Source organism: Solea solea, chromosome 16 (assembly GCF_958295425.1).
Source record: "Solea solea chromosome 16, fSolSol10.1, whole genome shotgun sequence".
Lineage (NCBI taxonomy): Eukaryota > Metazoa > Chordata > Actinopteri > Pleuronectiformes > Soleidae > Solea > Solea solea.
The window spans coordinates 16,524,475-16,551,669 of record NC_081149.1 but is presented as its reverse complement, the minus strand read 5'-3'; the positions used below and the strand labels follow the sequence as shown (position 1 = coordinate 16,551,669).

Here is a 27,195-nt window from a genome sequence, read left to right as displayed (position 1 = left end):
GATCATGACACGGCACAACGGCACATTGAAGAAATAAATCTTTATTTTTCCAACAGCACATTCTATCAAGGGAGTAATGCGGGCCATAGACCAAAGTGGGCGTGCAGACTGGTCTGTGTGTAATCGAAGCAAATGTAAAGAGGAGGGTTTTTGTTTTCATGTCCACAATCTGAAGGACGGAACCGGTCTACGTGTTTTTATTTTACAGTAGTACTGAGTACTGTTTGTGTCCTTAAGGCAAGAGTCCTGTGCCCAGGAACGTCAATCGATGGAATATTTATATACAAAGGATTTGGGGGGGGATAAAGATCACTTGTGTGCTGATGCATCTCTTTAAACGATTGCAATTTTCATTCACTTGTTGCGTCGCAACATTTCTCATAAGGACCTGAGGGTGAAACACAGACGTCGTCTACATTCATTTACTGTCCTATGGCAACAGAAATGATTTCCAACCGTTTGTTTCCTCGACGCCGCGAAACGGCATAAATATCTTTCAGTATTTCCGTTGACCGCTTATTTTTAATTCGTCTATAGCTCTCAAGTGCGGGTAAGACTGTGGTGGTTTGAGCGTCGCCGCCGCACACAGAAGCACAAACAGGACATAGACAATTCATACATTTAAATATATAAGCATCCGCTCTGTCAATACAGTGGTCCAAAAATACTTCCATATGAGAGTTTGCAGCAGGAAGGGAATCCCAGATTCAAATGGCATTTTTTTTTCTCAGTGCTGGCCGACTTGTGTCTGGTCTCATTCAGACGGGGGACAGCAGCTGGTCAGTAAAGGCAGGACAGTGCTGTATGTCCCGGGCAGAGGACACTGGAAGATTGTTGAGGGAACCAAAGCTGGGTGGTGGAAACGTGGACAGATCAGATGACTGGTGCGGAGCGGTCGTTAGTGACGGTTGGACGTAGCCTGACTGTGGCGAATGGGTTCCCTCCGCTGTGAAAAGGCATCAGAGATCAATCATGAGTGTGTGTGTGTGTCAGTGTGTGTGTGTGAGAAGAGCATGTTGTCAACACCGGTCCGTGACCTACCCGAGGAAAGCAGGTGGAGGTCTCGAGACACCGTTAGGCTGCGCTGCCTGTGGAGAAAACACATACAGTATCACTTACTGGTCACAAGACTACCACGCAGATCATCCCACTTAATAACCATGACACAATAGCCCCCCCCCCCCCTTTAAAATGTCAAGCATACAGTGCATGATCACACAACAGGAATCTTTTAGGCTGCACAAAGTGGACATGCTGGATTAAAACCATGCTGCACCACATCACAAGACAGCGCGTGGAATCTGGGCCTTCTGGATTATCAAGTCTGTTCCACAATCAAGACACACTGCCATTTTCAAAGGGAAGCTCTCTTTAACATGAATGGTACACGTTCTCTTTGCAGAATGAAGGCTAATATAAGAGGACGTGGTGTTCGTTTCTTCTATCAGTATGAGAGGGAAAGTCAGTAAAAGTGGAGAGACGAGGAACTTGGACATGCATGCAGCTGCACCTGCACAAACAAAGACACACAAACAAGCACAACACACCAGGCTGCATATTTCACATCACACTGCATATGTCTTTACCTCACCGCAGAAATGTAAACATGGGCGTAAACATACGCAGTGCAGTGTATTCACTGTCCACATTCACTTGTGGTTCAACGTGTCAAAAGTTCAAAACGACAATTGTCCACAATCTGACAAAAACAACAACAAACACAACGCATGAAGGATTTCGTGTCAGTGACACAAGCAGTGAGTCATGGAGTGGTTTTGGAAGCTCACACATTTCAACATGCACTACCACACATATTCCACTAGAGGGCAGGCGTGCATAGAGTGACAGACGTTGAACAGCTCTTTTCCAGCATTGCCATGATCCCAGTCACTAGCTGTAGTGTTGTTTTTTTAGTACAGATGTTTGGATGACCCACATGGACACATCAGTGTGTGGAGTTGTGTGTTCTTAAACAATTCAATCTTCACAGTGTGCGAGTGTGAATCTGTGTTCAGCGTCTCTGGGCTTCTGTCTTTGTCTCGCTGTCCCCACTTCCTGCGTGGTGCCTCTGGCATCAGCTTAGCTGGACGCCCACTTCAAGGGAGAGAAGCCGCAGCATAAACCGCTTCCTTTAAGTTACGTCCAACTGTGGACTGATGACCCAAAGAGTTAAAACATCTTTATAAACGTCTCTATGTGATGTTTCACACCAGTATTGTTGTGTTTATGAGTTTGTTTGTGAGTGGCTCTAACACACGAACCTCCAGTGTCCTCAGCTTTTGTTGGGATTCCCAAACTTTTTCCGTCCTACACTTTTATCAAGTAAGCATGAACAAGAATAATACAATGATTTATGTGTTTGTTAGTTACAGCGACATGCGGACAAACACTACCACTCATAGTCTCAGGAATTATCCTGATAGTCAACACTTGGTGTGTCCACTCCTGTAACTTTCTCTGTTGATCTCTGTCTCTCCTTCCATCCGCTAAATGTATTCATTCCTGCGTGAGTCATTATCTTTTCTTTCACACAATGCACCAAACCAGTGAGGGTGCATTTTTCTCTCATGGTGACAGTGCATTCCAGGGTAACCCCACCTCCCCCGGCCCTTCTGTCTCCTCTCCCCCTTCCTCTCCTCCTCTCAGCTTTCCTTCTCTGGACCAACATGCTGTTACATACAGAGTTCCCGGGGTAAAAAATAAAAAAATATATGTGGCATAAGCACTAATTTGTTATAAAGCTTGATCTGATCTTCACCCAAGTCAAACGCAGCTGACACAACACAAAGTTTGAGTAAACACACACACACACACACACACACACACACACACTGTGACATTAAAGTTCATCAAAGTCACAGCTAGTCTTTAACTATCTAAACACAAAACCATGCACATACCAACAACTTCATCCTCCCACTCATACCACTCATACTCATACCCATAAACCAGCTGTATAGCAGTAGAGAACTTTTTCCCACACACAGGTCTATTCTGGGATGTATGTGTGTGTGTTTGTGCTCTGAATAGAACTAAAGTAGGGGTTCTGTAGGTTGTAAGAAAAGGAGGGAAAAACTACTTTTTAAGTTACCCTTATTTATCTCACTCTGAGAAAAAAAAAAGAGAGAGAGCGAGAGGGAGAGAAAGGGCATGAGTTGAAGACAGAAGGATGCGGAGATAAACAAACACCGTCAAGAGAAACTGAAAGACTCAAGCCAGAGCAACAAGGAGGGAACGTGGGTATCAGGTTCACTCAGAGAGGAATTCCACAATAATGCTGAGCCAGTGATGGAGAGATGTGACACTCACACACACACACAGTATATCTGCATGTGGCTGCAGACCAAATGAGTGGTGAATAATAAATACTGCAGGGGCAAGTAAGACAAAGGTATCTCTTTGTGCCATCTGACCACCGAACCTCCACCTGGATCAAACATCACGACCAGTGAAAAAAATGGCCACAGTGGTCAATAATATACACTTAATTGCCACTTTGTTAGGTACACGTGTTCAACTCCATGAGGCAATGATTTTCTGGGGTTTTTTGCACACACAGAAAGAACAAAGTATCCCGTGAGCAGTTCTCTGGGTGAAAACTGTTGATGCCAGAGGTCAGAGGAGAGAATACACTTGTACACGCCCTCTGACAGAAGTTGGGAAAAGTAGCTTCAGTGTGATGCAGTGCAGGGAGTGCGTGCATGGATGACATGCCGTGCATTGCACTGGTCCATTTGACCCTGACATACCGCCACGCATTTACATTAATCCAGCGCAGGGCGAACTATACAGGCTTTCTCAGGGGAGGCCAAAACCGCAAGTTTGGCTGAGACTTTGCATGGTATGTAAATGGAGGGACGTTTAGAAAGTAAGGACGATGTATGTATAAAAATGTATTTCAAAATAACACAAAAATGTTTTGTTATCATATCCTTGGGTGGACATATATATATATATATAAAAAAACATGTGATACAGAGAGATTTATTTATTGTAAGATACGTTGACTGTGTGGTGGTGTGTGCACTGGGTGTGACTTCAGTCACCTAGCCTGACCTTGGCTCTGTCCTCACGTGTGTCCCAGTGTTACTGCCTCTCACTGCAGCACAGTCTCCAGGAGACCCATTATCAGCACACCAGGGATTATTGTAACAAAGACGAGCTTCTTCACAGCTGTGTACTGCTCAGCCTTCATCTCCTACAACCATGTGACGACGAGTCCTGGGACAAGCGAGTGTGTCAGTAGAGCGACGACATGGCCCGTGTGATATTTAGTCCATGTGTCTGTCTTAATCTAAGGCGAGACTTCACAGTGTGCTGTTAGAAAGTCTACACAAAATCAAATGTAGTTTCTTATTGATTATCCTGTTCAGGGTCACGGCAGATATGAAAGGACCTAAAGCAAGAGACAGACTGTATCCTGGATGTTTTGGCACATACGTGAAGTGCTTTTCAAGACATGATTCTGAAATATAATAAGCCTCACATTTATTGAAAGCATTCTTTATTAACTTTATACCATAAAAACGCTACTCTCGAATGTAATGTACAGCCTAGGGTATTTAGAGTTAGATTCTTTTTTCCGAGAAGACGCGCCAAATGTGCCATCTTGCCTTCAAAATAAAATAAAGGTGCCCTGTGAGCACACACGATCCACCAACACTTGCAACAGTTATGTCACATTTCTACATTTAAACATCTATAGGGTACTTACATTCGCTAAAACACTCTGTAAATCCGTACTTTGATCCCATTGAATCCATTCTTATATAAAGTAACGGACTGTTTGAGCGATAGCAATGTCAGAGTGAGGTAGGACATATATTCTGTAGTGTTTGCTGACACCAAAGTTCTTCCCTTAGAGTGCAAATGTGCAGGAGAACCAAATAAGACCACAACGCCCATGATCCCACACTGCTTCATGACTTCATTCTCAAAATGAGTGACTTCTTCCTCAGTTCTTGCTCCACCTCCTCAGGAGCGTTTTCGAATAATCGTGCTGGAGCTCACACAAACAGCCTTGAAAACACACAACTTCTTTGGCAGAAGTCACCAAAGCATGATTGCAATATTTGCAAGTAAATGAGCTCAAGCAAAGGATGAAAATATCAAGAACAAGAACTTTTCCCCGTGTCCTTGTGCATCACATGATGCTTCCTCTGGGTTAACAACACTAATGTACCGACAGCGTCTAACTATCTCTAGGCCGAAATCATTTCTTTCTTTTTTATTGGGAATGTCAGCTGACACTGAGAGTGTACCAGAGTGAGCTCGGGTTTCCATTGCAAACATAAAAAGCTCATGTGACACCAGCACACATTCATGCACATGCAGATACTGTCATCAGCAAGCAGCAAGATAAAGCAGCACAGCTGAGGGTACAGTCGTCACGCTACAGCAGGTATCAGGTGAGACGTGACCTCGCTGCGCCGGCAGGTCTGCCACTCGGCATTTGTTCTGACCTGATTGCATTTCTTAGAAGAATCCAGGCTGAAACCGTTTCCCGTGAAAACAGAGCAAATGTCCGAACTCACTGTGTTGTGATCGGACGAGGAGGCCGCGGACGGTGTAGGGGAGTGCTGGTGGTTGTTATACGCGGTGGCTGTGCTGGCGGATAAACTGCTGTTCTTGACGCCGCCGTGCTTGGAGGAGTCACTGTAGTCCGCCGCGGGGAGCACCATGGTGGCCTCGTCCGTCTCCGTGTCCTGATGGTGCAGGTTGACCACACTTCTGCTGCGGTACGGCGTCACAGACACACTGCAGGGGGAAGAAGGAGAGGATGTGATGAAGGACGGAGGGACAGCGTGGAAACAAGAAGCTAAACTTTTATTATAAACAAATGTCTGTTGCATTCAAACCATTGTCTAACTCTCTCCGTGTCTCTCAGTATAGCGGTGTTTATATCTAATTTCACTTGGCGACATGAGATACAAACAACAACAACAGCAGCAGCAGATGCAGGTCACAGCAGCGCTGCGAGGCGGCTGTAAACAGGTTTGTAGAAGAAGAAAAAGAAGTTTCAGAAGTGAATTCTACATCTCGACCAGTAGCTTGATGAGATGAACTCATCTCACCCCAGCCTTCCCTGCTAACCCACCAGTGGGGGTTTATGGTTCAAACCTTGTGTTTTTGTGAGTGGCGGCTTCTCTGTGGGAGGTGGAGCACATTAAGAGCTAATAAACCCACGGGGATTAGTGTCTTTGAAGAAAAGCCTGGAGTGGATTTTCTCTCCATATTTATATCAGCCGCAAAATCTCATCAACACACAACATCCTGTTTCCTGATGTTTTACTGGGCTTGTGTGATAAAAAAAAAAAAAATCCACTTTTACATAAGGAAACTGAAAGAAGCAGAATAACCTTGAAGGCCTTGAATCTGAAACCACACCGGGCGCTGGAGTGGTCATTACTTTACAAATGCAACAAAACTCATTCACTTCACAATCAACACACGCACTCTGAAATGATTATTATGCAAAATAGGACGCGTTGGGCAGGTTGTGCAAGTTGTGCATGTTGTGCATTGTATTTTATAAACAGTACACAGGAGGACACTTGTTTTGTTGATTTCAAACAACATGAGACGTGATTATTTTGGCACAATCACGATCGAGGTCACACCTGAGGTCATTAATTAACTCAGGATCAAGCGGCGCTACTTTAATTATGCGATGTGCCTGCCCCCCCCCTTCACGATCCTCGGCCATAAACAGCCTCTTAGTTTGGGAGTTTATTCAAGCAGCAAGATTTTCCATCTCTCCCGCAGCCGTCACTGCGTCCTTTGCCCTACATGAGCGTTGCTGCCTGTTGAATCGTCCCCCGCCACCACTCCGGCCTCCACCTGCAGGCTACCGCAGGGGGTTAATAATATATTAGTTCATCACTTCCTGTTACCACCAAATAATAATAAACGATGAGGTCAGAGCCTAAATGGCAAAGTTTTGGTTGGGAACAAGGTAACACTCTCAAACGTTCCCCTAATAATGACAATCATAATACTCCGCCGTCATCAGGGCAGAACTTAACAAATCCACGGCCACTTGTGTGTCATGTGAAAACAGTTTATAAATGTGAGGTCTGATGTTTCTGCCGTTGCCACTGGACCTGCCTACGTTAACACCAAATTATAGTAGTACCGAGAAAAGCATCAATAAGTAAAGGTGTCCATTAACAGTTCTGGTAACAGTAATTATTTCTATCTGTGAGTGGCTGAGCAATGTGTAATTAAAAAATAAATAAATAAATAAAAATTCAGCCAATCAGAAGAGAGGCTCAGCAACTACAGAAAAAAAAAAAATCCTGTTCTAGTTAAACCTCAAGAGACAAACTAAACTGATCAGGCTCTTAAAGATTAAAGACCAATAGGATATGAAAGGTCAACAGGGGTCACTAGAGGAAACACTGCAGACAATACAGCAGGCTGTAACATGAAATCAGCTGCTGGTGTGTGTGTGTGTGTCTGTGGTGCTGTGGGGTCTTCTTACCTGTTGTTATTCATGATTGGCTCAGAGAGTGCAAGGCAGTAAGATGAAGGGAACCAGCCCCTCCTGCAAGACAAGGACAAGTTAGGGACGGTTACATCTGCGGCTCTTTTTTTATTTTTTAACATAAAGCACATATATTACACAACTGTATTCTTTTTTTCTACACCCAATGTGGCCCCATGGATCCCTCAAAAAGGGGCAGGGGAAAAAAGTAACTGTAAAATGTTTTACAAGCAGTGGTTCATTATCAAGTAGATTCCTCTGATCTAACTCTGCAGAAATGGGAACAACCTCTTTAGGGAAGAGAGATGCAAAGACAGATAAGCCTCTACTTTCCCCAGAATAAGATATTAGAGTAATGATGGTTGTTTTGATGGCAAGTGAATGTATGCTGATGGTAACCATGGTAGCAGAAAGCAGGAATCATTATAGAAAACACTTCCTGTCAAATGATTAACAAACAGAGAAGACATATATACTGTATATATAATATTTTTTAAAAAATGTGTTTTGATTTGATTGTTTTCTTTGACAGGAAGAGGTTTGGACCTGGTCGATCTTTTCTCAGCACTGAATGAAGTAAAATCAAGGCAACACAGTATGTGGAACGCGTGGAAGCCCACGGCGACCAAGTGAGTCAACGCCTCAGTGCGACGTCAAAGAGCTACAAGGACTGTGGTGGCCTCACTGAGAAGAACCGTGCAGCATGTTGCTCCTGCCCACACGAAACACACACCAAAATAAACTTGACTCCTCTGTGGAGTTGATGAACAGGGCGAGAACACGAAGCTAGTAAAAGAAAAAGAAAGAAGGTATTTTCACTGTGGAAATACGTACGAAGGCATTCGAACGGGAGAATGTGAAAAATGAGGCACAAGTACAGGTACAAACTCAGCTCAAGGGCTCAGCGTCAATTGTGTTGTTGTGCAAGTTGCAAGATTAGCCGGTCTCTGTGAATGTAAATATGACTATTTACACATTTGGCTTGAAGAGCAGGCGTTTCCTTCATGTACGTCTGATGAAGTAGCTGGAAAACACACTCCCCTCAATCTCACTCGCGTTTATAATAACTTGTATTTGTTAAGGGAAGAGTTCTCGGGCACCGATGCAACAGCTGGCCACTGAACACGTCCACTGAAGCAACTTGGCATTAATAAAAAAAGAGAGACAGCTTGCTCAAGGACAGCTCACTCATACCGGTAGTCAGGAGGCGTTCACTTTCCCTCGTGAATCTTCTCAGGAGCAAAAGCTTCTATGATGTGTCGAAGGGGATCAGTTTAGATTTAAGGGAGGCGTTTTCACAACTCAGATGTTATTGAATCTGGTGTATTTGTTCAAATGCTGCTCTGTCTTACTGACATCCATTCCCTTCAGTCCATCAATATTGTGTGTGGGTATCAGAATCCGCCGAGCTGTTGCCAGGCAAGTTGCCGGGAAACCCTATCAAAGCTGCTTTAAGACAAAGGCAGAGAAACCAGCAAGAGACTCAAACGCATTGAAGCCAAACCTCCAGCAGGACATGAAATAGCCTTTATTTTTCTGTGGAAGTTGTTTTTCCTCATAAAAATAATGATAAACAATTTTAAAGCCTTGAGGCGCCGCCGCTCGCGGCCCTGCAGACACGAGGCAGCGAGGCTAAAGTTGATCTCTGTGGCAGCCGCACTCTTCAAAGAAACTCCAAAATTATTCTTTTCTTCCGCCCCTTGATCATTTCTCTTTTATACATTCACCAGGTAATTTCCCTGGACAGAGACAGAGATCAAACCTGATGAATGATTAAAATTCCAAAACACACTTCCAAGGGCTTCACATCGAGTCCCTGCTTTAAAAAGTCATCAGAGAGTCGCTGAGACCAGGCTCGGCTGACTGCACGCTGCGTGACAGAACAGGTGGTTCTCTGAACTTCTCGCGCGCGCTCTGCTATCTTCCGTCCTGCCCTGGGGCCACACTTAAGTTTGATTTCCTTATCACTGAATATTCCAGTTTGGATATCACTCACAGAGCTGAGAACTCACTGTGTGTGTGTGTGTGTGTGTGTGTGTGTGGTCGGCATCAACAATGAGGCCAGTTTTGATACTAGAGTCCAACTCTTGGCTAATAACATGCTTCACACATGTGATCCTCTCCTTACGAGTATTTCACTTTCCTTTCTTGTGTCATTACAGTACTCACTTTCCGTTCTTCTCCATTTCGCCGTACAGCCACCCGTCTCTCTCTTCGGGGATGAGAAGGACGATGACGTCTCCCTCGTCGAAGCTGAGCAGCGTGCTGTTGTTGCCCGAAGTGTGAGGGAAGATAGTGCGCACGCGAGGCCTCTTTGTGGTGATGTTGTTGAGGCCGGTCGCCACCGACACAGACCGGGCCATGGCACTATCCACACTGTTGCCGTGATCTGGAACGGAGGGTTGACAAAGGTAAAGGTGAAAATTAACATCTCAAAATTGGTTTTTATGGGAAAGCAGCACATCTAAGAACATTACATTTAAATAAAATAAAATAAAATAAAATAAAATAAAATAAAATAAAATAAAATAAAATAAAATAAAATAAAATAAAATAAAATAAAATAAAATAAAATTGTTCTTTCTGTCCCTAGTTTGTTTTTCCTTCCTTTCACCTCTCTCTCTCTCTGTGTCCTCATCTTGCAGGTTGCAGGTTCCAGATCCATTTTTCGAGGCTATTATTATCATACATATCATCACCATTATTATAATGCTATAATTAAAAGTTGATATCAATATAATTTTTATCAACAGTCTCTGCTGCTTATATAAATTACATTGTATTTCTATAAACATGTCATCACTGACTCAGAACTGTCCTGTATAAACTTGTAACTTGATACAGATGTTGTGTATCTGCACCTGGTCTCTCTCTTTCTGTCCCCCACCTCTCCTCTGTCCCCCATTTTCCCTTTCACCCCAACCGGTCGAGGCAGATGGCTGCACATCTCTAAGCCTGGTTATGTCAGATTTCTTCCTGTTAAAAGGGAGTTTTCTCTCTCCACTGATGCCTCATTGAATTAAATTAAATTAAATTAAATTAAATTGAATTGAATTGAATTGAATTGAATTGAATTGAATTGAATTGAATTAAATTAAATTAAAAAAGAAGTGAAGCAGATACTGTTGTGGACCATGTCACATGTCAGGAAAAGAACAGATGCTTCGTGCACTGCACTAACCAATGGAGCACAAGCTGAAAAAGAGCGTCAGAGATTGCCATTCTAATGCAAGTGTAGTACCTATGCTTTTGTTGTTGGTGGTGGTCACAGTAGTCGTCTTGTTCTCCTGGGAGAACATGTTAGCCAGAGGGCTGGTCTGAGGCTTCAGAGGTGGAGCCACAGGAGTGCTGATATGCTGTCAAAGGAATATCAATCAGAATGTTTGCATGTTGTCAGCTCCACAGTCAAATAAGGCACACAATTATGTCTCTGTTACAACATCAAAGGCCTTACACGGCAAACACTAAATGTAAATCTATAGTATAGAGCTGAACAACACGGGGGAAATTAACTGAGCCATTTTCTTTCTTGCCAGATACTCTAATTGCGATTACTTTTTCAGCCTTAATAAATAAATCTATGTTTATAATTTATCAGGATTCAAAGAATTACAACAATAATGCAAAAAAGTGTAAATTTTTACATATTGTAATAATAATAATAATATTAATAATAGAAATAATGATGCAACAATAAGAGTTTGGAGGAAATAAACATGATATGTTACATTTGAGGTCCATATGTCGAAATGTCCAAGTGTTTACATTAACCTGAGCGATGATGAGGTTTCTATAACATATATATAATCTACTGTACGATAACAAGAGAAAGTGCACTATGAAACGAGAACATGTCAGTCTCTCTGCCCTCGTCCATCCCATCATACCAAGCTGCGCTGCGACGGGGACGGAGAGGGCAGTGGTGTGATGGGGACTTGAGTCCGCAGGCCCTCGATCATCGACAGCACGCTCTCAGGCATGTTAGTGGCGTCGTTGCACTGGTCCTGCCAGGTGCTTATCTTCTCCGTCAGTATGTCTCGGGCCTGTCCAACACACACAAAAGAGCAGATATTAAAAGAAAAATGAGTAATCCGTGGAAGCTGCGCTCACATTTCCATCGCTATGGTAACGCGATGCGTCGTGGGTTTTGGACTAAATTTTTTCTGGCTATGTTGCAATTCCGTTCAGTGTTTTCTCTGTGCGTTAAACTGTTAAAACGAAGTTTCCAGCATTAAAAAAGGAGCAGGAAACTCTTGTACCTTGTCATGGAAGGAGGCCATCTGGTAGGTTAACATACAGTGTTTGTCCACCAGGAAACAGAAGCGCCTCTTCTCCTCCAGCAGAGCCTCCTTGCAGCCATCTGCGACGAACAACTGCATGTCCATCTGACGGCTCGTCAGTGTTTCCAGACACTGATAACGTACACACACACACACACACAGAGACACGATTTATTTGAACAGCACTCAAATACAATCCTTCTTGAGTAAATATAATGCGAGTCATTTTCAAATGGATTAATGGCCTTGACACGAAGAATAGAAGTTGTCTTATCTTCACGAGCACACTGTGCAAATCCAGTGCGGACAAGTGACATGAAGAAGCATGGGTTTCTTTTTGAACATCCTAATCTCCGTGTTGCAGAGAGTTGCGGGGAAACATTAGACTACAGTTTACCGCCATTGGTGTTTGGTGAAAGGACAAAGCATTAGGACACAGAGGGACAACAACACAGCGGTTAAAAGACGGGTCAGTCTTATCTACACCGGCAACCTGGGATTATAAAAAATTACACAAAGCCTGACAGGATCTTCGACTGATGTGCGTAATCTACATCAGAGTCCCTGCATTGAAGTCTGAATTCACATATTCATCTTCAGCTTTGATCTTCTTTAAAAATTAAACATTTTATTACAATGAGGTTTATCTGAGCTTTCTTTTAGTTTTGTCTATTGTAGAAAATGGATTATGCCACATGGGAAGAATAGAATGTTTTTTTTTTATTTTGTTGACGGATAGTATCGTTGAGTGATTATATTGTATTGTTTGAATGTTTTTGTTCAAATGCAAGATTATTACCTGACTCTAAGGAGTGGGAATTTGCATCCTGGCTCATATTTGCTTGATTTTGTAGATGCATGAATCGTTTTCTTTTTTTTTTTCCATATGAAGACAGTTTAGGAAGCCAAACCAGTAACTATAGATGTGAGATCCATGTTGTCTGGCAGGAATGGGCACACCTGTTAACGGCTGATAGTTCAGTCACACACACACACACACACACACACACACACACACCCTCTTCTCTATTCAGCCTTTACAACCTATCTCATCTGATAAATCCCTAAATGGCTGTGGGCGTAAAAAAAAACATCAACAGGAATCTGTGGTGTTTGACACAGAAGCATAGATTGAAATGTGGCATCATCCACCACCATCATCTCTTTATGCAACTATTCCAGTCTATGGGCTAAATTCAATTTTTGAACCGTGTGTGTGTGTGTGTCTATGTGTGTGTGTGTTCAGTGACGACAGCTAAGCAGAGTGATGATCATCTGCTCAGCTGTCGTCACTTGGCGAATGCCACGGAGTCCTTAAATGACCCCAGGCTCACATTTGTGGGCGACATAAAAAACAAATAAGCAGATGCAAATTATTCAAAAAGTAAAATAAAACACACCTACACAAATAACACCAGCAGTCTTATTCCTTATAAAGTGTGTACACTCACACAGGATGTTTAAGAATATCTTCCCGCACAGCCATAAAGAACTCTAAGAGAACAACACAAGTAATGCTGCATAAAATAAAATAAATAAAAGTTACATACGTGTTAAAGTGTCCCAACATTTAAAATACATGAAAAAAATAAACCATATTCCTGTAATACTGCGCAGCACCGATTACATATTTACAGTAAATCCAAAACAAAATGCCAGCTATTACCCCCCCTTATTTCTAAAAGAAGAATAATAGAAGTGGAGTGTGCTGCACCAGTTGCTGAATATGCAACCACCTATGATGACTATAAAGGCTGTGGAAGGAGTCAAATTGCATCATTTGCATTCATTAAACTAACTGAGAGGCTCCCAGGAGTGAATATAATGTCATTACGAGCCCTGAAATGATTAACCAAATACATGCACTTTATTTAATCTCCTTCAGTGCTTGATTTCCTACTGTTGTGTTTTGTTTTGGCACAGGGAAATACCGCTCTCAAGATATTCTGAAACAAACAGAATGAAAGGAGAGAAGAATGAGCAAATAAATAAATACGGAAACGGTGGGCGGCTTCATTTCTACGAACTAAAAAGGAGAGAGTGTGAAATGCTATTTCCACACGCACACACACACACACACATGCGCGGGTCACGTTTGGGGACTTTATGTCCCCAATAGGGGTCACAAAAAAAAATCACAAGCAATTGCAATTAAAGCAGACTTTAGTTTGAAATAATTGAAAAACACACACACACACACACACACACACACACCCACAGATACTGTCTAAATCACTGGAGCAGGTCAGTTGCTATGGATAATGTGAGAAATCAAAGCATCTTCTTTGCCACATGATACATAATCTGTATGGCAGAGAAACTTGGGCTTCCTTTTTAGACTAGTCTGACGGCTGTGGCAGCTCTTTCCCTTTCTTTCCTTCTTTCTTTTTTTTTTAATAATCTCGTCTTTACTCTCTGACAGATCGTTCCCCGGCTTTGACGTCTCTTTGCTGTGCGGTGAATCCATAGCTGCTGTGAGCTCCTGCCCTTAAGCCCCTGATGACACCCTGCCCGTCTGTTTGCTGGCCGTCCGTCTCTGTGTCTGCGCCGGGCGTCTAAATCCTAATACGTGGCCTTACATCAGATGAGCGAGCACAGCGCTGGGCAAATACTCTTAGACTTATGGTTCGATGGGAAGCGAACGGTCAAGAGAAGTGGCAAAAAAAGGGCGGAGTAAGCAAGCGCACAAAGAAGAAGAGGAAGAGGAAGATGAAGGTGGTGTATAATAACTAAGAAGTTACAAAAGCATTTATCATAGTTTCATAATTCGGTCTTTGACGTGACATGTCTCAGGTGTCAACGTTTGTGAATGATTGAGTATAATTATGTCTATACACATAGGAATGAGCCTGTGAGTGTGTGTGTGTGTTGTGTGTGTACACGGTGTACTGCATGCATGTCTTTCATCCGCCTCACCTCGCTCTCCCTGCTCTCGTACTTGTTGGCGTTCTTGCCTTGGCTCTTCCTTCTCAGCTTCTTCAGGTCGGACTGGGACTTCTCCAGAGAGTCCTGCTTCATCTTGTTCTCCATCTGATATCTCTTGAACGTGGCCTGAAGAAGCAGAGGAAAGGAGAATCACATCAGGAGTCCACGTATTATTACATCGGGGGACGGACACATGAGCCATTGCTTTAGTTCGTAGTGTTCATAGAATTAGGTATTTCACATCATTTCAAAATAAAAGTGCCTGTGCTGATATGGAACGATATAAAGTTCATGTATTTATAATGCACCATTAATCTATTGCTTAAAAAAAACACACTAACTCCAAAAATAACTCTATTATAACTTCAATTAATTCCACCTGCCATTCAGTAATTACACTAAAACATTCATGTTTTATTTTTTATTTTTTTTTTAAATGCAAGGCCAAACAAGCTGACAAATGAATGAATGAATGAATGAATGCAGAAATGTATAATTAAATGCAGGGATAAATATTGTATCTGTATTCTCTGCAGCTGTTTCATCAGGTGAATTGGTCACTCTGAATTGACCACTGGTGTAAGTGTGACTGTTTATCCATCTCTGTATGTTGGCCCTGCGATGGACCGTCAAGAGGTTGTTTTTTATTCCTTTTCCTCATGGTTTCTTCAGTGATCAATACTATGTGACTGGCTTTGCTGCAGCAGGAAACCTCCCCTTGTTTTCCTACTGTGCTGTTTTGCAGCACATACTGTCGCTCCCACTGGGAGAAACTAATTGCCTTGACTGCATCACTGAATTACTGCACAGGAAAACTCAAGTTTAATCATGTAAATTAAACCTACATGACCACAGGAGTGATCACATCCCAGCCACCCTCGCCCTGTTTATGGCCACAATGAATAATCAAAGACACACACACACACACACACACACACACACAGAGCGAAAACTCACTGTCATGTATTTGACATCCATGTCGGTCTTTCTCTCCAGCTCGGATATTATCTCCCTGTGGAACCTTTTATACTTCAGGTGAGAAGCAGCAGTGTGAGGGAGAGAGAGGAGAGGAGAGGAGAAGAGAAGACACACTGATTAGAAACTTGATGGGTGGATGAAGTGCTACAGTTTGTCAGCAGCCCACAGGGAAAAAACTGCAAGTTTCATCAAGACAACTGAAGACTGATCGTATAGAGTGTATCAGTGAGTGTGTGCGGGGGTGAGAACCATGTCCATGGTTGCATTTATCAATGAGTCAGACACTAAGCGTGGAAATGCCCACAGACTTCTCTGAATTCCTCTCTTTCTTTTTGTTGTTGTTGTTGTTGCATGGTGTCAGAGCACTCCTTCACCACAGCCTCGCTGTGATGCGGCGTTAGCGCACACATGGTGGCAGATCATTGAACACTAAGACCCCATCTCTGAACCTGCAGTGGTGACCACACAAAATGGTTTCTCCCATTATTTACAGTCACTTGAATAAATGCTCTGACTCACACCAAATGCAGTGCCATTAACCAAGCAAACCACCCACTGATGATGCTATCAACAAATGCCTTGCAAATTCGAGCTTTTAAAGGCGTGGTTAATTGTGACACATTCTAATGTTCGCTATCAGGGTTTCAAAAGGGCTCGGCCTGCAACACCATTAGAAATAAATTGTAAATTGTCCATCAAAAGGTCAAATAAATCAATCCATGTGCTCTGTAATTCTTATTATTTTTCATTACAGTAATTATATGCAGGCCTACTGTTGCATTAGCATAGCTACTTATGCCTAAAAGACGATGCATTTTCTCAGCGCACCAAACTATAACAGCTCCAGACAGTGTTTTCCAGGACATGTTGAGACTTGCCTCCCTTGTTCCCAGCAAGGACATAAAGCAACATGTGTTCCAACGACCCAAACCTGTCGTGTCCCATCCTCTTCCTAACACTTTGTTTCACTAGTCTATTGTGCGACTGCAGCAGATGTACAGTAGGTGTGGGGGGGGGGGGGGGGGACAACAGCAGCAGGTAGCAGGAGGAGAGTGAGTGGGCTGTTCGGTGCCACTAAATGGCGCTTGGTGAACTGCAGCTTCACCTGTGCTGTGTGGAAATACCTCGTATTGAGCAACAGTTTCTGAGAGTGAGAGTGTCTGACAAAGTGCATCTGGGTGAGGCGACACACAATTACACAGTAATTATGCTCCCGCAGAAGTTTGCTTCAGTACTCGCACTCACATTTTCCTCCATCTCAAGATGAACCTTCCTGTGGACTTCTGAGATTTCCATCAGCACGGCACCTGCAGACAAAGAGAGAGACAAGAAGACACAACAACTTACAGGGTGATGTCTGATGCAATGCAGGTGCAATCTAATTGTTGCCTTTCCCTCGTTCGGGCTGAGCAGAAAAGATAATGGTGTTTGATGATAAGCACAAGGAACAAACTGTACACACTATAATATAAGCACTGTATTTGAAATGATGCCGATCCATCTGAGACCCCCCCCCCCCCAAAAACAAATCCTCTGCAGATGATAGTACAAAGGATTTCCTTCCTTACCAAGATGAAAAATAAATAAAATAAAAAAATAAAAAAAACATTACGTGTGCCTGGACTTGAAAAACTGGACCACCTAGTGCTCAGCTAATTAAAAAAAGAACTTTGATGGAACGCAGCCAAAACGTATATAAGCAGCAGGTGCAATCATTCAATGGAAAATGGTGATTAAAAGTCTATATGAGCTGGAATTCCCAGCACTTGAGGTGCAGTACAGATGTTTCTGATATCTAATATGATCCATAAACCTGAAACGTCATGTAAATGCTTCAGTAAGCTCATGCACCACCGCCGTGCGGTTACTGCTGTGTCAGCAACTCTCACCGTACTTAAAGCAAAACAGCTGAGTGTAACGTTGTTCATGAAAATTATAGGGAGTACAGCATGTGTTAACCACAGTTGGAGCATTGTGTTTTTGAAATGGCTGTGGTTATGTCCAAGAAGTAAACGCATCAGCACAAGAACAACTGTATCGGACTGATCTCGCTCAGTATCGGTAAGCGCGACGCTTGCCAGGAAAACATTTGATTCTCAAAATATGCTCACGTCAGATAAGATACTAATTTGCAACAGTAGGAATATCAAAGGTGTTGTCTCCTGCGATGTAAAACTGTCGATAACACAGTTATTTGTGTCTGAACTAAGGACAATTGACCAGCAACAGGACAACAGTGACATCAGTACCGCCGCTATTTGATCAGCGACTTAAATGTGGTGCCAAGTCACTGTACGCACAGTTTTTGTCATTTTTGACAAGTACTCTAGTACTGTTGGGCAAAGAGGAACAACTTGTGTGTGTTTGCAAAGAAGAAAACAGTGTGGGCCGGGCCAGTGAATCTGATTACATGTCTCGGTGCAGATGGGGATTCACTTTATTGCTGGAAGCAGCAGAGAAACAGTGATGGAGACTCAGCAAAACAACAGCTGCTGCTCTGTGGCTCTGACTCCAGTTGTTATAAAAAAAAAAAAAGGACCATTCGGCTTTGACTCATAGAAAGCAACACACATGAACTAAAATATGTAGTATACACTGCTCTATCTACCACTGGATCATGTAACATCCAAAATATAAAGACAACATGCAAATGGCCAGAGCGGGAACATGAGGTTACCTTTTCCCACAACACAGTTTTACCGTGGAAATGTATTTTTCACGTACAGTGAGTGAACGTCATAACAAAGCATTCTTTATTATCCAATAAGAGCAGCTATACTGTACTGGGCTGATGTAACCTTAATATTTCTGTGTTCGGTAAAGGGGTTATATGTAAGAAATGTATTATATTAAGTCATAAAAGGCAGAGAAAAAGGGAAAGATTGCAGCAGTGTTAACTAAACACAGCAAGCTGTAGCTACGAGTCAAAAAGGCCCAACCTGGACAGGTTGCCAGTCCAGTTAACCTCTGCGTGTTTTTGGACTGCGGGAGGAAACCAGAGTACCCGCAGAAAATCCATGCACACACCGGGAGAAGATGCAAACCATGCAGAAAGGCCCTTAGTCAGACCTTCTTCCTGTGAGGCAACAATGCTGGCTAATGGTCCGCAGTGTTTATAAAGATTAAACACACACAGTGGTAAAGTTTACATTAATGTATGTAACGCTGAGCATCATTCTTTCTGAAAACCTGGCAACCACGCCCCTGCAGTGTTTTCACTTGGGATTGCAGTGACCACTTTAAATGCGGTTTAAAAGGTGGTAAATGCTCTTTAACATATTTTACATTCTGTACATCGCCTTTCAGTTTAAAAATCAACGTGGCAACAAATGAACCTACAGCATGTGAAAAGAAAAAAAAGAAGACAATGGAAGAAAAACAATCCAGTTTTTTTTCCCCATTGTCTCCGTGTAGAAATGTGTGATGCATGACTATGACATGTACATTCATCTGTATGTAAACACAGCCCATCCCTGCTGTGCTCCACCTTGCCCTATGGCACAGTAGCTCTTTCACTCAGCACAGTTCAAACAGCCCCAGAGATAAAAGCTCGGTAAATCTGCCCTTTCACAGCACAGGAGAAAACCAGACAGCAGAAAAAGGATATACTTAAGACAGATAATGGGGCAAAAAAGGGCCTGGTTGCGACATATGTGACACTGGGTAAAAAGTAAACCAGGCACTCAATATATTTAATTTATCTAAAGTCCATTTATCCCGTCCTATTCACATTAGCAGGCGTGGAACCCCAAATACCTGACGGACAGGATCATTTGTAAAACAAAAAAAGTCTTGAGTCATCGACGCCTCATAATATCTTTATCACATCGATGCAAATGTGTCACGTAACCGTTGGACGCACACGACTCAGAAATCAACTGTCCTTTTCGGGCATGTCACACTCCTTTTGTTTGTTGTTGATGCAATCTGCACACAAAGCGTTGCCAGGCGACCGGTGTGCACAATCGGGCAAGGTATGAGGGCAAAAAAAAAAAAAAAAAAATGCCATGATGTGATACAAAACCAGAGGCAGCAACGCAACACCGCGGGCTAACAAGACACAACCGAGGTAATCTGACACAAGGAAGACAGGCTGCTGCTGTATAAGCCCTGTTCCCCCCTCCCATGCACAATGGTCTCATCTGCTGCTTATAGTGAGCTCGGTGGACACGTTTGAACAGTTAGAGTGAGTTCAGTCAGATGTAAAAAGAGACTTTATATTTTTTATCTTTGAGTCGACAACACTTTATGATTTCAGCTCATCTTTTCCTCTGGCTTGTGCCGACTCACAGGACTGTCCTGACAGCTGCACTGCGTGGTCCAAAGAAATCCCCACAAACCTGAAAATCCCTTGTTTGTACAATAAATGCCTCTATTTTCTATCCGTGTGAACCAGTTTCCGTGAACAACGGAAGTTTCAGTTATTATGAGTAACAACAGCAGACGGAAGACAAGACAATCCATGAGGGCAGATTAATAGACTTGTTATTCTATGTGAGTGCATTTGGCAAACAGTGATCACTAAATTACAGACAATAACCCCATGATTAAGTGTCTTGAAGCTCAGTTGACAACAATTAAGTAAAAAAGTATTTCAGAAATCGAGAGAGTGACATGATCAGCCATGGCTGTATGCAAAAACAGAAAGGAAGGGTGTAAGTTCCACAGTTCTTCCTCTGTTTTTGACTGTGGACAAAATCATTCTGGCATTGGTGACAGCCGCCATGCAAACCTGCCTGGAATATGTAAAAATGGGCCAAAAGGCATTTCAAGGACCCGTGTGTCCTTGTGTGTGTGTGTGTGTGTGTGTGTTGAGCCTCCGTAAAGCCCCGTAAAAGCACAAAATTAAAACGGGAAAAGATTAAAATCCCTGCAGAAAACAAAATGCTCTTCAGTTTTTGGTCACCGACGAGGCATAGTTACACCTAAACGTTAAAGAAAAGGTGCAAAAACAAACAAAGCTTGTTCTAAACTCAGTCATCCGTCTTTACATCCTGGTCCTTCACATCTACTTCTTCCTTGTTCCAAAGAATGAAACAAGGAACAAGTCAGACACCTGAGTTCCCGAATGAAAGAACACTTGACATTTGAACTGTGGCACAGGAGGAGGAGGAGGAGGAAGAAGGAAGAAGAAGGAATAATTAGGAATTAAAGGAAGAAGAAGAAGAAGTTGGTGGGATAAGGTGCACCACTCCTCCGCTGCCTCTCAAGAGTATCTGGTTTCTGGTCGGCTACGCATCGCTGAAGCTCAGGTTTCTGATGGGTCAGATCTATGAGCAACCTCAGGAGCAAAGGGCACACACTGTCAGACCGTTCAGACCGGACATGGGGACGTGAGTTTTTACAAACATTTACAGTGCATTTAGGTTTCCAGGCCCGGTGTGTATTTAATCACCCCCCTGCTCCACATAATCCACCATAATGACTCAGACTAAACTGATCCGTCATGAGACAAGAGTGACTAAACCTCCCTCGCTCTCCCTCTCTCTGTCCCACCCTGTCTTTCCCAGCAGGGATTAGTGGGTGCTCGGGTGTATCTGCAGGACAGCGGTGAGTGTGACATCCTGACTTCATCATTCAAACAGGTGGTAATTGGGACATTTTGGGTCATTTTTTGTTTTGTTTTATTGCTTATAAGGACGCTGATAAGAATCCCCACTCCCCTCGTTTCCTTTTCACTTCCTATTACAGGAAGCACATTTCAAGCTGAGCTTGCCACAACAGGACGTCATTAACTGTAAACTGCCTTAATCCCTTTCCCTTATTCTACACTCAACACAATTTCAGGTATTTTTAAAGTCTGGCTTTTGACAGTTCTGTGTCACATAAGTATTATTTTCAGAGCCTGCACATCAAGTCTCACCTGCACACTCAACATATTTCTTGAACCCATCCCTGCCAGACAATAGCGACTATTCCATGTGAGGCTTTACTCTTAAAACCATCAATAACCCACCACCTGTACAAAAATGTACGCACAGGTCTTCTTTATGGGGCAAATTACAGACCTTTACACTTCCCTTTCATGTATACACAATAGGGGGTGGCTTCATTTATTATTTTTTTTTGCTTGTGGTGGAGAATTACTATCAAGTGTGCCAGGAAACTGAGTCCCATATGGCACCAGGTGGTGCCTGTTCCCACTGTGCTGGCGAATTTAATTAGCGGTTTTGCTCCCGATCAGCAGGGGAGTTGAGAGACATACAGTGGTTAAATCAAAGTGTGCCTCTGGTGACCGTGGGGTTAGGATGCCAGACCTCTTTGGGCTGCAAATGAGCTTCGGGGAGTTGGCTAGAAACAAACAAGAGGCCGCACGAAAAAAAAAAAAAAAAAAACTTTGGCGTATGGTGTATTTTTAAGCTCATCATGCATCCGGCAAAAGTTCCACGGTGGCATTACAACAAAGTATTACCGCTGCTTTGCTCAGTGCTCTTAGTGTGTATCTGAATGACAAGGAGAAGATTTGACAGGGCTTTTCTTGTTTAAGGTGTTAAATTGTTTCCTATGTTAGTAAATCAATCACAAAGTCTGCACTTTGTGATTTTGTCTTATGGGACTGGACTATTGAAGCCGTAGACTTAGAACCGCAATCATATAAGGGGTTACACTAATGTACACTACATGTGTCAGCTAATACTGGTCATTTGAATATAATACACCTAGAGATGTTCCGATACCATTTTTTCCCTCCCGATACCGATTCTGATACTCGTGCTGTCGGTATCGGCCGATACCGAGTACCGATACCGATACCAGTGTGTAAAAAAAAAAAAATCATACTATGCCTGCGTGTGATACAGTGATATGATTATCATTGTGGTAAGGCCTTGCTCAGGTTAAACCCTATGCAAAACATGAATGAATACAGCAAATGGAAGCCATTTATTTTTATATTTATTTTTAAATAGAACAGTATAAAAAACAGTAGTGCAACAGCAACTTAAATAAATATAGGAATAATTATAAAAAACAAATTAAAGTGCAGCCATTATGTAGTAAAATAAAAAGGCATTTAAATCTTTAAATAGTGCAGTATCATGGTATCGGATCGGTGCCTGGACTCCAGTACTCGCCGATACCGATACCAGCATTTTCGGCAGTATCGGAGGCTTTTCCGATACTGGTATCGGAATCGGAACAACTCTAAATACACCCCCGTCCCCTGAGACCCAAGTGAGACAAACAACTGTTTCCAGAAAAGCAGGAACGATCGCTACAGTCGGCAGATCTATCGCAGAAGAGAGCAACATGGAAACTTACCTAATTCTCTGGAGACAGGAGACACAGCGGCATTCTCCCCAATCTTGGACATTGCATCAAAGTACAACCTTCCCGCCAGGTTCATTGCTGGGAAAATGATACCTCGATTATTGATGTATGTCAAAATAGTGAAGGAGTAAATGAAAATCTATATCATAAGGATTTCCACAAATTAGCAGCGGGCTGTGTAGAAATTTATTTGTTTCTGACAATGGGGCAAACACATGTTTTCATAAGCGTTGTGTATTGGGGTTGTAAAAAAAAATACTCACCAGCCACTGATTTCTCATAGTTTTTGCCAAGATTGATCATATTCCTCAGTCCCGGGTTGAACTGTTCCATCACATTCTGGGTGGATGGAAAAAAACAAACAAACGCGTTAAAAACCTTTTCTTTTTAAGGTTTGGTTTGAAGTACATGGGCGGTTAAGGGTCAACCTGGCTGTCAACACACACAAAAGGAAAGTCCTGTAATATTATATATATATAACAAAAAAACACAGAAGCACAAGAATGAAAAACTGAACCAAATCCGCAGATCTGCAACACCCCATCCATACTCTAAAAACATCTTCTCAGCTATAAACCAACAGTAAAAACATCACCTCCTTGGTGGGGGAATAAGTGCATGAGTGGGAGACAATAAAAACAACACAAAATATTATATTTCCAACACACAAGTGGAGGTTTTTTTTGATGGACAAAACCCAGAATGAGTGGGCGCCATCAATCCATTCATTCATGTCACTGAGTTGGAGCGATCGTCCATAATAATCATGTCCTAGCTAAGCATTTATCTCTGCAATTATGTAAATGATTCTGCCATTCTTTGTCCACAGCACCACAGTGACACTGTGAGAGAAGAAGGTGTGAGCTTCAGTTCACGTCCAAGCTCAGAGTGAATGAAGGGCCTTAAAAACAAAACATTAGCGACCATTCAAAGACTCCTACAAGCTACTGCCACTCTGATCACGTATCTTGTCAGTATTGTGAGACATGCAGCGTCTAAAAAAGAATTGTCCCAAGTCTTTGGGCAACAAAAACAACGCGACGCTGGCCTCATTTGCTGCAAACATACAGCACTCTGGGAGCTTTCCCAACCACTGTTGATTATAGCTGCGAGTCAGAGGAGCCTGCTGTATAATCTTACCACACAGCTAAATTATTAAACCCAGAGTCTTTTTCCTGCATTTCATCACACCAAGGAGCTGTGGGGGCTGTCCCAAGAGGAGCAGCAGATAATAACTAAACAAGGTGAATAAATGCTGCAGAGAAGCAACATTAACGTCACTACAGCTTCCCTCTCTATCTCTCTCTCTTTTGCCTCCCACCTTCTCTGTCCCACCTGTGGAGTACACATGATAAATGCACCAGTTCATCTGTTACATTCCCTTTAAAACTGATAATTCGGTGAATTACTGCCATTGTGCATTACACACAGAGATAGAGAGAGGAGTTTGAATGGATGCTGATCAACCGGGACGAGGCTTTCATGAGGAAATGGCACTCCTAGGGTGGGGCTCGTCTCTAAAGATCCAAACTCAGGTCACTCCCCAAACAGAGAGTCTCTGGGCTAACTGCTGAAAAAGTTGCCACACTGGACATTAGCCTGACTTCACCCTGATGACAGTGACACATATAGAACAGGTTAGTCTATATAACCCCGGTCTGTAGAGCCTTGAAAATGAGAATGACTCTAATCTAAACACAAAGTACGTGACATCTTATTAGAGAAATAAGGTTTTTCACATATAACTTTCAAATCAGTTGATATGGATAAGTATAATGATAAAGAAGGGGGACAAATACAAAGAAATAGTTCACTGTTAAACAGTTTAAAGTGATGACTTTGCAACGTTGCCACTGAGGAAAGTTACATCTGTCCAGTCCTGTACTTTAGAACTACGTGGATGATTGTCAACAAAGGCCTTCTCTGACTCCAGAACGAGTTCACAGTAAATATGAACACATTACGCACAGAAACAAACAGCAACAACGTAGAGTTTGAAGTATAGAGCAATGGAGGACACATGGACGACGAGGAGGAGGACACATGAATACTATGTTGATGTCGCACCTGTTGGATTCTCACCCACCTTGTATGTCATTTCAGTGAGCTTGTTCACCTCCTCCGCGCTCCTCGACATGGTTCACTTTAGATCCTTAACGACACCCGACCAAAAACAAAAAAATGTATATACAAAAAAAAAATAATAAAAAAATAAAAATAAAAAAAAAGATACCGGAGGGATCAAAAAAACTACGGACACAAGAAATTCCTCATAGCCAGCAGGAGACGCAAAGACGCACAGATAAAAAAATAAAATAAAAATAAAGAAACACACACCAAGAGGAACAGATGAGAACAGACGGAGGAAAAGGAGAAAAGTCTGTGTCTGTTGTTGCTGCTGCTGCTGTTCTCTCTCTCTGTGTGTGTGTGTGTGTGTGTGTGTGCAGTGAAAAGGCTGAGCTGTCAAACTTGTAGGTGGGGAGTTGAGCGGAGGGAGGAGGAGGAGGAAGAGGAGGAGGAGGAGGCCAGAGGAGCTGTAGGGAAAGACAAGTTGGACACTGGCGTCAAGCTCACTGCGATTAAAGATAAAAAAAAGAAGGACCTATACACGTTTCCGGTGGCATACACTTTCAAATTAAAACTCCTTTAGGCTTTTTAATCTTTTGAGGAGGAGATTGTAACACACACGAATAAAATATAGGCTTTTGTAACTATAACTGTCTAATTTTAAACAGAGGTGGAAAGAGTACTGGGATATTCTACAAAAAAGTACCACTATTTTGATCACATTTTACTTTAGTACAAGTAAAAGTACTGGAGTAAAATTATACTCAAGTTACAGTAAAATAAAGAAAAAAGTAGCTTGCACTCAAGTTGGGGTTCTTTCTTGTGTCGTGCGACGCGACACACATGTCACTTTACTTGTTTTTAATTAAAGGCAAACCTTATAATTAAACTGCTGACAATATAAAATATGTAAACACATCATGTATCAGTCGAAATGGGTCAAAGGTAACAGTCATATTTTTTTACTGATGTGATTTTAAACGTAGCAAAGTACAGTACTTCCAAAAAAACACCTTAATACTTAAGTAAAATAAATAAATAAATAAATAAATACACAAAAAAAACCTACAAAATGACAGTAGTTTATGTATATTCTGCCTCTTTCTATGATTCACTATCCCAGCCTTTGCGTCTCTTCTTCTCCCCTTGTCTTATTTTGTAGCGCTTTTTCCAGTAGAGTTGTGTTGTTTACGGGTGACTTGACACTTGTTGTGGGCCGGTAGAACAAGGTGGACAGTGGACTGGTGCTGGAGACGCGGGCGCTCCCTGGAGGCTAACAACGGAGTCATAACATAAAACAGTGAAATGCTTATAAGAGTGTGTTCTTTATGTTTAGTTTCATTATGGCATGATTTAAAACAAACAAACAAACAAACAAACAAAACAATCACGTTACTTTCATTTCCTGATTACATTAAAAAAATGATTTAATACATATTTGTAATAGTTCATGAATTCATATTAAGAAAAACTATTATGTCACTTGAAAATACAGTTAAATAAAGCCAATGTTTTACATTTTTCTTAAATGTAGCCTACACACATTTTTACATTTATAATATACATTAAAAGGTAAGTTCACAAGGTGATGAAATAGGCTGTTGTGTCACTCTGATAAATGAAACTCCAGAAACTCAGAATCAGCTATGAAATGTTTTGAATTCAGGTTTTTATTTATTTATTTTTTACCCAGGACTCAACAATTTCTGGATATCTGACATTATATAAACAAAGTTACATGAAATGTCTTTCAAGTACATCAGAGGGCAGTTTTATAATTCACCACTAGATGTCCCTCATTGTCAGTTTATTTTTCCACGAGGCATTTGTCTCCATGAGAGACAAAATCAACATGTTTAATGTAAATCCCCACAAGCTTTGGTGCTTTTTCTTGGTGTTTCAACTTTCAGCTTGTCACAGTGGTATTCAAGTCATTTATGATGTTTAAAGTACAATTATACATCAGCTAAAAAGGCCTTTTTTTCTTATCTTTCTTTCTTTCTTTTTAGTTTTTGGACTTGGATTTTGGATTTGTCTTTTGTTGACAAATCAAACAAAGGCAAGGGCAAATACGGCGAGTATCAACAGGGAGAGCAAATACATTGACTCTGCTTTGTAAATGTCATTTGATGTAAAAACTTTGGATCTCGCCCCACAGCCACGGAGAGCTACAGAAGGACGAGAGGAATG

General features: G+C 42.1%; 1 protein-coding gene across 2 annotated transcripts; it reads right to left on the bottom strand.

Moving 5' to 3' along the window:
• Positions 1–25: 25 nt before the first annotated feature.
• LOC131476015 (brain-specific angiogenesis inhibitor 1-associated protein 2-like protein 1) lies at positions 26–25,381 on the bottom strand. Of its 2 annotated transcripts, none has more exons than XM_058654449.1 (14): positions 25,025–25,381; positions 23,202–23,277; positions 22,930–23,016; positions 16,915–16,976; positions 15,649–15,720; positions 14,683–14,817; positions 11,746–11,898; positions 11,374–11,529; positions 10,728–10,842; positions 9,656–9,875; positions 7,484–7,546; positions 5,535–5,757; positions 1,042–1,088; positions 26–946 (listed from the first exon to the last, which is right to left on the bottom strand). In XM_058654449.1, the coding sequence occupies exons 1-14, from the start codon at positions 25,073–25,075 to the stop codon at positions 874–876; spliced, it is 1,533 nt and encodes a 510-aa protein (XP_058510432.1). In that variant the 5' UTR covers positions 25,076–25,381; the 3' UTR covers positions 26–873. The 2 variants fall into 2 exon arrangements, with proteins under 2 accessions (XP_058510432.1, XP_058510433.1); XM_058654450.1 differs by lacking the exon at positions 25,025–25,381 and adding an exon at positions 24,260–24,336.
• Between the last annotated feature and the right edge of the window lie 1,814 nt (positions 25,382–27,195).